This window comes from Dipodomys ordii, unplaced genomic scaffold (assembly GCF_000151885.1).
Source record: "Dipodomys ordii isolate 6190 unplaced genomic scaffold, Dord_2.0 Scaffold11, whole genome shotgun sequence".
NCBI lineage: Eukaryota > Metazoa > Chordata > Mammalia > Rodentia > Heteromyidae > Dipodomys > Dipodomys ordii.
Window position 1 is genome coordinate 7,314,756 of NW_012267227.1, and position 15,156 is coordinate 7,329,911.

At 45.1% G+C, this 15,156-nt stretch overlaps 1 protein-coding gene across 1 annotated transcript in view; it reads right to left on the reverse strand.

Annotated features, from left to right (window-relative positions):
* Lipc (lipase, hepatic) overlaps positions 1-14,705 on the reverse strand; it is a 76,793-nt gene extending 62,088 nt beyond the window's left edge. Inside the window, exon 1 of the mRNA XM_013009943.1 lies at positions 14,621-14,705. Coding sequence (XP_012865397.1) covers positions 14,621-14,705 — 85 coding nt within the window. The remainder of the gene's footprint in view (positions 1-14,620) is intronic.
* Between the last annotated feature and the right edge of the window lie 451 nt (positions 14,706-15,156).

The following is a 15,156-nucleotide window of genomic DNA, read 5'->3' on the forward strand; positions in this document are numbered from 1 at the left end:
ACAGGTCTGACATAGAGCAGACACTTAGTAAATAGGTATGAGATTGGGAAGGAAGTAAGATGGCAGGGCTGGGCACAGTGGCTCATGCCTGTAATCCTAGCTACTCAGGAGGCTGAGCTCTGAAGATCATAATTCAAAGCCAACCTGGGTAGGAAAGTCTGTGAGACTCTAATCTCCAATTAACCACTAGAAAACTGGAAGTGGAGCTGTGGCTTAAAGTGGTAGAGCACTAACCTTGAACATAAAAGCTCAAGGGCAGTGTCTAGGCCCTGAGTTCAAACCTTGTGACTAAAAAGAATAAAAAAAAGATGGCAGGATGAGCCCTCTAAATCACAGTCTGAACTAAGAAAATGCACGGGAATGTCTGAGCAGAGAGCTGTAAGCAATTCCTCCCCCTAGCTAAGAAGCAAGCTGGGAGAATATTGTAGAGGAGCTGTCCTTCAATGAGGAAAGATGGCAGAAGGGAAGAACACAATGATTTACTTAGACACACAGCCATTTGGTGATAGTTTGGCCTATAACTAAGTCATGGCTGAGTCTGACAGTGTGAACAGTGTCTGACATCCCATTAAGATCTGTTGTAAAAGATGATTACCAGAACAGGAAACAGACTCTAGGGAAGGCGAACTGTAGCCCCCCTCGGTTGGTCCTAATTTACAGTCCTGGTAGTTAGAGCCTCTTGCCTGTACCTAGCCCACCCTTGCCCCTGGGTTCATTGCCTGTTGCTTCTAGAGCTAAGCTAGAGCTACATTTTTCTCTCCCTTTTCTTTCTCCTGCTGGGGGAAGGGCTTGGAGAATAGCCCATGAGCATGAAGTGGTAGAGTGGTGTGAGAGGTTGGGTATGGTGGTACCCAACTGCAATCCTAACTATATAGGAGATGTAAGAAGGAGGATCGCAGTCCAAGGCCTGTCTAGGCAAAAGCAATGCAACTATATGTGAAAAATAACTAAAACAAAAGGGCCAAGGTAAAAAGAAAGAAAAAAGAAAGGAAAAAGGAGGGAAAGAAAAAGAAAAGAAAGAAGAAGGAAGGAGAAAGAAGTCAAAAGACTATATGAGGAAGAAAGAAAAGGAGGAAGAAGAGAAGGAAAGAGAAAGACAAAAGGAGGAAAGAAGGAGAAAGACAGGAAGGGAAGAAGGCTGGGTGCAGGCTACTCAGGAAGCTGAGATCTGAGGATCACAGTTTAAAGCTAGCTCTGGCAGAAAAGTCTGTGAGACTCTTATCTTTAATTAGCCACCAGAATACTGGAAGTAGAGTTGTGTCTCAAAATGGTAAAGTACTAGCTTTGAGTGACAAACTTCAGGGACAGTGCTCAGGCCCTGAGTTCAAGACCCACAACTGATAAAGGGAAAAAAGAAAAAAAGGAAAGGAGGGAAAGGGGAAAGGGAAAGGAGGGAAGGAGAGAAGGGAAGGGAAGGGAGAGGGGGGGCTACAGTGGGTGCTGTCTGTCAGCTTCTGAACAAATGAGGGGCTCTGGTGTGCTTGAGCACCCTAATTCTCAAGGTGTAGCTTCAGGGTCCCCCAGGTTGGAATCACCTGGCCACATACCTTCGGTGTTCAGGATACTGTAGCCCACTCCAAATCTCTTGAAAACAAAACAAAACATAATATTTTCTAGAACTTTCCAGGTGGTTCACAAATGCATTAAAGCTTGAGAAGCTCTGCTCAGATAATCATCCTTGGAAGCCCGGGGAAGCTTTAAACTCCCCATTAAGCTAGTAAAGCATGGTGGGAAATGCATTCAGAGAAAGCACAACAGTGGTACATCCCCTGACTTCGCTCATCAGGATGGGCTTTCCTGGCGCCATGGAAACCCAAAGGATCCAGCATCACTTCTGGAAGATTCGTAGTGGGCACAAAGCCAGCTTTTCTCAGGTACTCTGCATGCATTTTGCAGAGGTGGAGGGGGCAGAGGAGAGAGAAGAGGGGGGGAAGTTTGTGATTTAGCCAGCATCTCAGGACTAGGTCATAGACTCAAGGCAAGAACCCAGCAACTTCATAGTTGTTTCTGTGAAGGGAAATAGATCCAGACCTGTGCTGGTATTCTTGTTACTTTTGAAATGCTTGCTCTGATTTCTAGTAAGGGGGGGGGGGGAGAGGTAATAGAATGTGCTGGTGGAAATGACTTAGAATTTTTATCTGCTTTATTTATTTGGTTGACCTTGTTTATTTACTTACTCTTCTGCTGCTTTTACTGAGGCTGGAACTCAGGGCCTTGGACTCTGTCCCTTAGCTTTGTTGCTCAAGGTTTGGTGCTCTACCCCTTGAGTCACAGCTCCACTTCTGGCTTTGTGTGTGTGTGTGTGTGTGTGTGTGTGTGTGTGTGTGTGTGACTGTATTTGATTTTTTTTCTTTTTGTTAGTCATGGGGCTTGAACTTAAGGCCTGAGTACTGTCCCTCCACTATTTTTGCTCAAGGCTGGTGCTCTACCACCTGTGGTTTTCTGGTGGTTAATTGGAGATAGGAGTCTCACAGACTTTCCTGCCTAGGCTGGCTTTGAACTGTGATTCTCAGATCTCAGACTCCTGAGTAGCTAGGATTATAGGCGTGAGCCACCAGTGCCCAACTTCGTGTTTGTTTTTTTTAAACTTAATTTTGGTGGTATTGAGGTTTGAACTCAGGGCTTGGTGTTGGCTAGGCAAGCACTTTACCACTTGAGCCATACTCCCAGCTCTTCAAAAAAATTTTGTTGGTTTGAGATATTTCTTCAATTAAAGTGTCATCATTGTATTGAGATTGACTTTGGACAAAGATCCTCCTCATCTGAGTAGCTGAGATTACATATGTGACTACCACACCCAGCTTGTTGGTTGAGATGAAGTCTGACTTTTTGCCAGAGCCAACCTTGAACTTGTGTGTATCCTGATCACCACACAAATATGGCTTTTACAATCACTGATGAGTGGTTGCAGAATGTTTCAGCCTCTTATCTTACTGGGACAGTCCAATGGTGGCTCTATCACTCACATCATGGAGAATGACTAACCAATGGCTAGTCCCTGAGTAACTTGTCCAAAGCTACTTGTCAGTATAGTGATGCTGCTGGGACTTAGATTTACGTCTTTAGACACTAGACTGGCTCTCTTTTGTCCTCCCAGGTCTCCCTCAGGACTCCATATCATCATTATTATTATTATTACTATTTTGTCAGTTATGGGGCTTGAACTCAGGGCCTGGGCACTGTCCCTGAGCTTCTTTTGCTCGAGGTTAGCACTCTACTGCTTTGAACCACAGCTCCACTTCTGGTTTTCTGGATAAGAGTCTTATGGCCTTTCCACCCCACACTGGCTTTGAACTGCGATCCTCAGATCTCAGCCTCCTGAGTAGCTAGGATTACAGGTGTGAGCCACCAGTACCCAGCTAGGACTCCACATTGTGTTTCTATCTAGCCAGGAGTCCCTGGCAAGCACAGGTCCCCAGAGTGTGGAGTCTGTCCTTCTAATCCCCTTGGATGTCAGCCATCACTACACCCTCCTTTTGGGCTCAGCAGGGGAAGAGGAAGGGGGGGGTAGGCTGGGGACAGCTGGCCTTGGGCCATTTGTCCTTGGCAGAGACTGGGTGAGCCTAGGTAACGGCTTGGCTGGACACAGAACACAAGCCTGTATGGGAAAAGGCCTCTTAAAGCAGGGATGGCTTGTTTTAAGTTCATGGTGTACAACACTCCAGAAAGATGCAGGGGTGAGGTTAGGGGGTGAGGGAGGATCACTTATTAGCCATCAAAGTAGCTATTTTCCAGACATTTCGGGCTGGGGCTGCCCACAAGCTCTGATGTCAGGGTCCACTCTCCCTCCCCCCGTCCAGCATCCAGCTGGCTTCTGCAAGCTTCAGCTGGCCTTTGCTTCCTATACACACACATTCCTCCTCCCCAGCCAAGCCCCCTGTTTGGGCCTAGGGTAGCCTGCGCCCTCATTCCCATGTTGTGCCTATTTACAACTCTGAAGCCCTCCAACAGAGCAGTAGTGATGGGTTTGCAGAGTTCACAGTATGTAGCCTCCATGCTTAATCCAGAATCTGGGACAGAGCAGGACCTTGAAAAGTGGTTGATAGCCAAGTGCTGGTGGCTCACGCCTGTACTTTTAACAACTCAGGAGGCTGAGATCTGAGGATCCTGGTTCGAAGCCAGCCTAGGGAAGGAAAGTCCTTGAGATTCTTCTCTCCAATGAACCACCCCAAGAGCTGGAAGTAGAGCTGTGGCTCCAAGTGGTAGAGTGCTATAGCCTTGAGTGAAAACGCTCAGGGACAGGACCAAGGCCCTGAGTTCAAGTACCAAGACACACACACACACACACACACACACACACAGATTTCCTATTGGATAAGCCAGTCTGTTGTCCTCTGTTCTGCTACCAGTGCACTACTGCAAAAGGCTGTAGAGTTCTGCTCTGGAGTATGGATTTTCCCCATTGCCTTGGTCATTTGTTCTCACCCACAGGTGGGGTGGATACTGGATCTCCACCCTCCTTTCCTGAGTGCCTTCTTGGAGTTGGTGCTTCAGGGTCTCCCATCCTGATGGTTAGCTCAACCCCAGAAAGGCGGCCCCACCGGAGGGCGCAAGGGCGGTGGCTGAGGCAGCGCCTAGCAACAGGAAGGTGACTTCATGGTGGAAATATTCCAAGCCCCGCCTGAGTCACAGGCAGGAAGCAGATGTTCACGAAAAAGAAAGCACGCAGGTGTTCTGTGGGTTAACACTGAGCCACAGGGAAGCCGAGAGAGTTCATCTCAGTTTATATGATAAGCAATCCTGAACTGGCCACTGGTGGCTCATGCCTGTCATCCTAGCCGCTCAGGAAGTTGAGATCCTGAGGCTCACAGTTTAAAAAAAAAAAATCTTCAGAATAAACAGCCAAAAGCAGGGATGGAGGGGTGGTTCTGGTAGGAGAGCAGCAACTGAGCAAGCAAACTGAGCAAGAGCGAGACCCTGAATTCAAACCATAGAAAGGCAAAACAACACAAAAGACAATCCTGAACCTTAAGCACGCTGGGATGAAGGGATTGTAAAATGTCCAGGTGTGACATTGCATGGTTGCTCATTCTTTTGGGGCACCACTGTTTCTGGTTAGATAAGGAAGGCCATAATGGAGCCTGCAATGGGAGGGGAATTAGGACTTTGCCTCTTTTACTTGGTTAAGGTGACCACAAACATATAGTTAGAAGAAATCGTGTCTAAGCTAGGTGCCAGTGGCTCCTGCCTGTAATCCCAGCTACTCAGGAGGCTGAGATTTGAGGATCAAGGCTAGAAGCTAGCCCAGGCAGGAAAATCCATGAGACTCTTATCCCTAGTTAACTATCAAAACAGCCCAGAAACTGAGGTTAGCCTTGAGCCAAAGAAGCTCAGGGTCAGTGCCCAGGCCCTGAGTTCAAGCCCCAGGGCTGCCTTCTTAAAAAAAAAAAAAAGTAGCCAGGCACAAAAAGTCTCAGAGCACAAACCAGGTCCCTGGCACTGACATGCACAATGGAGCATCTCTGCAGGTTGCCCAACTGGCCTGTGGGAAGGGTAATTTGTACCCCTGGACATCAGATTGCAGAGAACCTTAGAGACCCAAGCAGCTTTCCCTTATCCTGTCACTGTGTAGACAAGTCTGCCCTTAAGCAGAACCAGAAGCAAGATTTCCCTGATGTGCAGGAGACAGGTAGATTTCCAGGCTCACAGACCTGGCTGTGAATTTTGCCTGGATGTCACCAGCCGAGTGATTTAAAGGCAAGTTGTTTCATTACTCTGAGCTACAATGCCCCCGTCTATAAACCAGCCCTAATAATACCTATCTCCTAGGGTGAATTCATGGACCAAAGTGAAATAAATAGACCCAGCACTTTGGCACATTTAAAAGTTCCTAAAAACAATAGTTGCTATTCTGTACATTTCCAATTACTCTATTAAGCAAAGTGAGCATTCTCTTTGTGTGTGTGTGTGTGTGTGTGTGTGTGTGTGTGTGTGTGTGTGTGCATGCACATGCACACCAGTACTGGAGCTTGAACTCAGGGCCTAGGCCTTGTTTCTTGTTTCTAAGCATCATTTTGCTCAAGGTTAGCATTCTACCATTTGAGCCACAGTTCTACTTCTGGTTTTTTTTTGGGGGGGGGGGAGGAAGGGCGCTGGGGGAGGAAGAGTAGTGGCTTGAACTGTTCTTACTGGAGTTCTGGAAAAAGAAATCCTCTAGGCAGTTACGTCATTTGGAGTTCAGTTATGGTACCAGGACCTTTATCTCAAATGAGTAAAACTTGCCAGGAGCTGGTGATTCATACCTGTAATCCTACCCACTCAGGAGGCTGAGATCTGAGGACTGAGGCTCGAAGCCAGTCCAGAAAGACAAATCCTAGAAACTCTTATCTCCAATTAACCAACAAAAAGCCAGAAGGAGAGGTGTGGTTCAAGTGGTACAGCACCAGCTTTGATCAAAAGCCCTGAATTCAAGCCCCAAGAGTGACACAAAATACAGATAGAGGGCTGGGAAAATGGCTCAGTGGTAGAGTGTTTGTCTTGCTGCATGAGGCCCGGGGTTTGATTCCTTAGCACCACATAAGCAGAAACAGCTGCAAGTGGTGCTGTGGCTCAAGTGGTAGAGTGCTAGCCTTGAGCTGAAGAGCTGAGGGACAGCGCCCAGGCCCAGAGTTCAGGGCCCACGACCGACCAAAAAAAAAAAAAGTTAGATCTCCACTCCTCCATTTTACCAGTAAAGCAGATCTACCACTCCATTAAGCAGATGTTGAATTTCTAAATGGTTCTCTTTTCAGATGCAGAAGAAGGGATTTCAAGATGGAAGATTCCATGTATTCTTGCCTATGTAGGGGTTCGAATCCCTATGACTTAGCATATGGAACAGAAATGAGTAAGAAAACTCCAAAGATTTGCCCAAGGCTGGGGCCTTCTCCAGAGGAACAGTGTGTTTGGGAGTCCAGGGCCAGGTGATGTGGAAAATCTCCGATTGCTTAGCCCTACCCTATTAAGGAGTAGCCAGGATTTCAGCCAGGCTTAGAGATAAGGCACTCAACCCAGCCAGGAAAGGTAGCCAGCCAACGATCTCTCCCCCTGTGAGTCATCCAAGTGGCCAATCTGGCTTCTGGAGTAACAGCCATGCTAACCCCTCTCCCCCTTCAAGGCTTTCAATGCTCTTTCCCCTGATCATTCCTTTTTTTTTTTTTTTGTTTTGTTTTTTTTGTTTTTTTTTTTTTATTGTAAAGATACTATACAGAGGGTTACAGTTACATGAGTGAGGTAATGAGTACACTTCCTCTTGAACATTGTTAGCCCCTCCATTGTTTTCCCCCTACCATCCCCTCCCTCCCTCCCTTCCCCAAAGTTCTTTTTTTTTTTTGATTAAGTGTTTACATAGTTTCTAAGTCACAAGTTCATTCTAACTTTCCTGGAACAAATTGTCTATCACAGTCTGTAATATATAACAGTGTTCACATGTTATACACCATACATGTGCTGATCATTCCTTTTTGATGACCCCCTCAAACCCTCAGGCCCTACTGTACTATACCAAAACCTCACAGAGTCCCATGAGGTTGTCAAGTCTTCCAGTCAAGGCTAGGAATATTCTTCCTTTAAGACCCAACTCAAATATCCTCTCTTGTATAACTTCTCCTTAGCATGCTGACTGCTATTTGCTTCCAGATTCTTGCTTTGCTCTATGCATAATGTTGTTTCCACATATCATGTTGTATTGGATTTATGTTGTGTCAAATTAATCACACACACACACACACACACACACACACACTCCTCTTCAGGGGGCTGGAGTTTCTATTGGGTGGAAAATCCTAGATGAATGGGACTGTGTTTTTGTATTGACTATAGGCCAGGCACACAGTGGGTAATTAAAGAAGGCTGACATTTCCTGCTGTTGATCTTGTTCAATTCCAGTATAAAGCAGTGATATTTTTTTTTCTGGAAACTTTTCCTGGTCACCGAAAGGCCAGTCCTTGTCATCTGAGACCAAATTGGCCCTGCCCAGCTCTGTAATGCCCAGCTCATGGGAAAAGAATGTTCTAGATCAAATTTTCAGAGCTGCCAAGTGGTATTTCAGTGGATGGTTAATTAGCTAAGTGCAATGACTAGTTTTCCCTGTCATTATAAGAGCATCTCAGCTTGGGACTTTTTCTTTGAGACCCTCTTTTTTAATTTATGTTTTCAACATGCTGCTGTTTTGTTTTGGAGAAAAATGTTTTCATGAATCTCTTGGGTTAAAACTATTACTTGGAGCCAGCTCTAGTAACTCACGCCTATAATCATAGCTATCCTCAGGAGGCTGAGATCTAAGGATTGTGGTTGGAAGTCAGCCCAGGCAGTAATGTCTGTGAGGCTTACTTCAATTAACCACCAAAAAGCCAGATCTATAGAGCTATGGCTCAAGCCACAGTGCTAGTCTTATGCAAAACAACTCAGAGACAGCTCCCAGGCTGAGTTCAAGCCCCAGGACCAGCACACACACATGTATTTTACTTAGGTTATAACTACTGCTGTGGGAGGTCAATATCTAGAAGCAATAGATTATAAAGGATTATACTCATAACCTGACTCATGGACTGTAACCCTTTTGTACAGTTACACCACCACCACCACCACCACCACCATCATCATCATCATCATCATCATCATCATCATCATCATCATCATCATCATCATCATCATCATCATCATCATTATCGTTGTCATCAAAGGAAAGGAAGGAAGGAAAGTAGGGAGGGAGGAGGAAAAGGAAGGAAGGGAGGCAAGCAAGCAGATTTGTTTTGGAGGCTCAAATTGCTTCTGTGAGAAGTGTTCCAGCCCAGAAATTAGGAGGCCTGGGTTTAAGTCATTAAACCATTTTTTTTCTATCGGATTTCAGTGGTTCCCTAGCCCAACAATGCCCATAAAACTTGTGACAATTTATAGATCTACCCCAGATCCACTGAGGTACCAATTCTGCAGGTGAATCTCAGAATTTAAGTGTGCAAATGATGCACATTTAGCCTTCATCTTGAACCCTTCATCTTGAAGTAAAGTTATCTTTAAATGATTTATTAAAGCAAACATACCAGATAGATGCATTGCAAAAAAAATGGTATAGAATTGGGAAGAGAAGATTCAGATAGAAGTTTAGCTGAAGAACATTTCCATACATTTTTCTCCCAGTGCGTTTTTCCCTCTGTGACGTGTATTTTCTTTCACACATTTGTGATCGTTAAGACACATGCACTGTTATTTTCTTACATAATGTGGGGATGGATATAGCATTTAGTGTGGCCACCTCCTTATTTTCATGACAGATGGTTGTCAATTTCCCCACTGGGATAGCTGTGCCCATTGGTTCCCACAGGTCCTGAATATCAACCCCAGATATGATATGGACATGAAAGATGGAGGCCTCTGCTTCTACCAGTTGGAGTCTCTTCCAACTTTTTCCTGCTCACTCTCCAACCCCTCCCCCCCATCCCTATTGAGAGGGGAAAAAAATCAAAACTATCAGGAAAACAAAGTTTAACACACACACACACACACACACACAGAGAAAGAGAGAGAGAGAGAGAGATTAGCTAACAGCCTCTAGAAACTCTCCCAAGCTCAAATCCCTCTCTCTTGAAGAAGCAAAGATGTCACTTCGCCCCCTCGTGGTCATATCCAACAACTGCACCTTCTCTAGAGCAGCCAAGCGGACCCTGAGGTCCTCAAAATGTGTCAAAGGCTGGAATTTTGTCTCCTTCAGCCCAAGCTCAGAGGCTGTATTTGAACCCCTTACAGATACTTTCAAGACTAAATTCTGTCCCATTGTCTGGTTCTCCCACTGGGGCTGAAGTCTCACTGTGGCTTCCATGGTCCCTTTGGCCAGGCAGGGGGCAAGGGTGGGGGTCAGATGTCCTAGCCTAGCTCTGGGCAGTCATTTCTCCTATTGGGCTAGATTCCAGTTCTCAGCTAAGAAAACCCCACCATAAAATAGACCCTTCTTGGAACTGGTTCCAAGCCAACTCCCTAGCTGGGAGAAAGGAGGTTAGGCATGCCTGGAGTCTAGGTCAGAGCTGCTCATTTCACCTTGGATAGTGATACTGACTCTTTTTTTTTTTTAATCTGGTCAGCCCAGTGTGCTGTCCAGGCCTAAACCAGGCTAGCTCCTCTCTGACCTCTCTTCTTGCTGAGCAGCGTGTGAGCCCCCAGCCTGCCACCACTGTGTCACTGAGACAGCTGGTGTGGAAATAGGGCACTGGGAGGAGAGGGAGAGAGAGTGAGGACGCTGTATGCCAGGCTTGCTTTTGGCTGGGGCTCACACTTGGCGAAGTGGGTTTTCAGGTCAGTTTTCAGGCCCTTGCGCCTTCAACCATCGGCTCTACAGACTCTCTTTGTACAAATGGTGTGTTTAATTCTGGGCCCAGAATGCAAGCATGTGGGTCAAAGTTCTTGGGGTCCCTGTGAAGGGCAGGTAGGTTAGGGGGCAGAGGTGTGTCCTCTGGCTTTCTCTCTAGGGTGACCCCAGCCTGCATACACACTTAGGGGGTTCCAGATTCACTAGGTACAGGTAGAAATTCTGGCAGGGGTAGGGAAATCTGCAGAGTAAAGAGTATTTTACAAGAACATGGGGTGGGGGTGGGTGACTGCTATCTTGCACTTCTGGATGGTGAGTTCCTTCCTTGGACCCTAACATGAATATTAGTCATGTGACAAGGGAGGTCTGAGAGGAATTAGCAGACCCTCCCTCCCCCTGCACCAAACACAGACATAGGCACTAATCTGTGTCTGGCTGAGCCTGTGAGCTTGAGAGCAGAGGGAAAATCTGAATGACCAGGGCAAGGCCTCTTGTCCCACGGCTCTCTTGGTATGACCAAAGCCACAACGAATCTGACTCTTCTCCTCTTGCAGTGCTGGGGATGAAACTCAGGGCCTGGTGTATGCTTTCTACCATAAGGCCACATTCCCAGTCCCAGGACTAAGTCTAATTGCAATGAATGAGAGCTTCCCTAACCAAAATGGTCCCAAAACTCTTTTTGCATCTTTAAATACACTGTGGGTGCACTCACACGTGTGTGTGTGTGTGTGTGTGTGCATATGTACTGGTACTGGGGCTTGAACTCAAGGTCTAGACACTGTCCCTTGGCTTTTTCATGCAAGGCTGGTGCTCTACTACTTAACAGTCACTAGCGACAATTCTAGACTACTTCTTTTAAATCTTATTAATGGCAATTTATTTCCTAATGGACTCACCAGTGTACAAATGTGCCATTTGTATTAGGCAAATCAATGTTTTGCCTCCACCTCGCCCAATGGCTGGATGATCCATCAGGCCAGTGTCTTGCTGGGAAAATAACTACTGTCTGCCCTGAAAACTGGCAAGAAGAGGCCCATTATCCTCCAGAGAGGATTTATATTAGAATTGAAAGTTGGCCTGCCTGCCATTGTCTCAATTCTGAAGAATATCAGGATTTATGAAAGCTCCTCCTAGCCAAATATAGCTTTGGGTCTAGGTTCTAAACAGCTCCTGTGGTTACTTCAGTTGAGTATTATTAATATATATGTAAACTTCAAATTATCATATTTTTATTAGTTGTTGTTTAGTATGCATCATATTCTCTATTGGCATCTCTATTCTCTATTAATTGAAACAACCACCTTTCCCCCCAAACTGGGTACCAGCGGTTCACACCTATAATCTTAATTACTCAGGAGACTGAGATCTGAGGACGATGGTTCAAAGCCAGCTCAGGGAGAAAAACCATTATGACAGTTAGCTCCAATTAACCAGCAAAAAAAAAATCTGCAAGTGAGGCTATGGCTCAAGTGGTAGAGTGCCAGCCTTGAGTGAAAAAGCCAAGCCAGAACACATGGCCCTGAGTTCAAGTACCAGTATTGGCACATACACACCACCACCACCACCACCACCACCCACAAAATATTCTGGGAGATGGGGCTCAGGGAAAAGAGTCTTTGAGGAAGTTCTTCCTGGTGTTCAGTAAGGGACACTTTGTGGAGGCTCTCCTGGAACTTCTCGGGGACTCGCCAGCAACCCTGGCCCCTCCTACTACGTACCAGAAGGAAATCATTGGATTCTAGCATCACAACCAAAACCGTGTCCTGGTGCTTTCTCCACCTGTACACAAGAGGGGTTACGGCTTTGGAGAAAGAGTCATCAACGCTCTTTTTGCAAGAAGAGGAAATGGCTTCCTGCCTCTGCTCTTCTTCTTTAAGGAACTTGGTAGTAGTCACAACCACTTCCTTCCGCTTTTGGGTAAACTAGGACCCAGGAAAATGGCAAGATAGGGAGAGTTTTTGAGAAAGATCTAGACAGTATCTATACACCCAGGGGAAGCCATTTTCCTCTTTAATATCTTTCTTGGCATGGCTGGCTTCTAAGTCCCAAGACTGGTTGCACAAACAGTAGCGTGGTGGATGAGAGTGTGATGCTTTTCCCCAGTGGCCTGCTCTGGCAATGACAATGAATGAGCTCCGACCACTGAATGAAACAGTGCCTTCGACTCTCAGAAACACAAGGCTCAGTGAAAGAAACCCAGGTGCAGGAGAGCACTTAGCATCTTTCCACTGCTGGAAAGCCCTCCCTCACCCCCCAATGGACCGAAGGATATATGTTAGGGATCAAGGAGTACATAGTGGGGGCTTTGGGGCTTTCTGAAAATTCTTTGAGGACTTAAAGGCTCTTTTCTAGACCAATGTCGTAAGTCAATAAAAGCAAACAAGCAGCCAAGAGGTGGTGGTTCACTCCTGAAATCTTACTTACTACTTAGGAGTCTGTGATGTGATCTGGAGGATCAAGGTTCAAAGCCAACCTGAGGAGAGAAGTCTGTGAGACTCCATCTCCAATCAACCAGCAAAAAGTTGGTGTAGAGGTGTGGCTCAAGTGGTAGTGTACCTGACTAGCTAGCCATCTGAGCAAGTGGGAGGCCCTGAGTTCAAATTCTGATTTAAACAAACAAACAAAGCCAAATAGAACATTCTAAGCTGATATGCAGGAAAGACCATTTAGCTAAACCATTGAATCCAAGGACTAAAAAATCACCAACAATGTACTTTTGTGGCTCTAAATTATTATGAAATAGTCATTTGGGGGGTATACTTTTAAAACTGAGATGATGAATATGAAGAAAAATCATTCCTAATTATTTGGTTTATACAATGCTCAGTGAAAGGAAGAGGTAATACTACTAAATACTACTAAAAACATACTATAAAAATAATACCTGGTCTGGGAACGTGGTTTAGTGGTAGAGTGCTTGCCTAGCATGCATGAAACCCTGGGTTCGATTCCTCAGTACCAAATAACAGAAAAGGTCAGAAATGGTGCTGTGGCTCAAGTGGTAGAATGCTAGCCTTGAGAAAAAGAAACTCAGGACAATGACCAAGCCCTGAGTTCAAGTCCCAGGACTGGCAAAATAATAATAATAACAACAACATTAATAATACCTAAGAGCAAAAGAACAGACATTTGTCTTAAAAGGGAAAAGCATTTCTGGATTTTTTCAGGTACATTTGCCATTAATGGATTCCCCATTCTCAAGGAACTTGGAATTCCCTTTAAGCTTAATCTTTGAGGAAAGAAAAAAAATCCAAGCCTTTACCATAGTGTGATTCATTCCTGATTATAGCCACCACATAAATAATCTTAAGTTTGATTTTAACCAAATGTGAGCGTGTGACAGTCCAAGGGCTTTAACCCAGGGCATGGGCCTGTCCTTAACCTTCCTTTGCTCAAGACTAGTTTTCTGGAGCCATAACTCCAAAGTTTGATCACATTTTTTAGTTAACTTCCTATCAGTCATTTATTGACAGAAGGCACCATTCATCCGGGAACTTAAACTCCACTTTCTTATTCAGACTTGTAGATCCATCTTTAGCCTTACATCTAGTTTATGAAATTACAGACAAAACAGGCAGACTACTGGCTGATTCTTTAGTCTCAGAACAAACTTTGGCAACACAGTAAAGACTCAGAAACATACAATAAGCCAGGCCCCTTCACTCATATCTGTAATCTTAGCTGAGATCTGAGAATCGAGGCTCAAAGTCAGTCCAGGGAAGGAAAGTCCATGAGACTATTACCAATAAACCACCAGAAAACCAGAAGTGGTGCTGTGGCTTGAGTGGTAGAGCACTAGCCTTGAGTACAAAAAGACTCAGGGACAGAGCCTAGAACCTGAGTTCAAGCCCCAGGGCTGGATAAAACAAACAAATGAAACAAAAAAAAACCCATACAATAATAGCTCAACACGGTTAGAAACAGGACTTGTGAATTTCTCTTTCCTTGAAGAGAGCCAAGCAATCCAACAACCCAACAATCCACGCATGTTGGGCTCCCTGGTGGCAATCCTTAGATGCCAAATGACCAGCAAGGCCAGATCTTTCAGATCACTCTTTGCGGAAGAAGTCTTGGCAAGGTCACTTTCCCAAAACAGATCCTCAAGAGACTTGGCTGCTGCTAACTGCAGGCACTTTTCAAACATGTCTACACCCAGAGTGATTTCTCTAAAGTTCCATTCCTGTTTATGAAGTGTGATGTGTCCCTTGTGATCCGTGATTTGTTTCCAGAATCATTAGGTTTGCTCTAAAAGAAATTCTGACACCACCACCCACCCCTGCCCAGGGATCCTTTGGGACCCACATCTAAAAACCCCTAATTGGAGAAAAGGTGGGATCTTACCTGATGCCAGGATCTGCCCATGAATACTTGATTGAATAGAGATGCATAACGCCAAGAAAATGGAGGCACGTAGAGGATTCCCCATGTCTCGGGTTTCACACGGGATCCCAAGTCTTCTTGCTGATTTCTGGAGCCCAAAAGACCAGAATTCCTATTGGTACTTTTTTTTAAGGGAAGGTTGTCTATTAATTATTAACTTTTTCAACATGTTTTCAACATGTTTAGAGACTTTCTTTGAATCTACCAACTCCAGATCTAACTATATCTAATACCTTCAAGATTGAATGAAAAGTGGTTCCTTTTTTAATTAATGGAGTGTTATGCTTTGCCAAGAAAATACCTTGTTATACATTATGTGTATGCACACATATTCTTGGGCCAAAGGTATGGCCCCAAATGAATCAATTTTAAAGTGAACATGTTGTTCTTGGAATTTATATCAAAGGTCAGAGGAAAAAGGCTTTTGCATTGTTCGAGTCCTCTTTGATAGCCCTGCAAAGGGAACATGGGCTCATGATGGATGTGATATTTCAAGT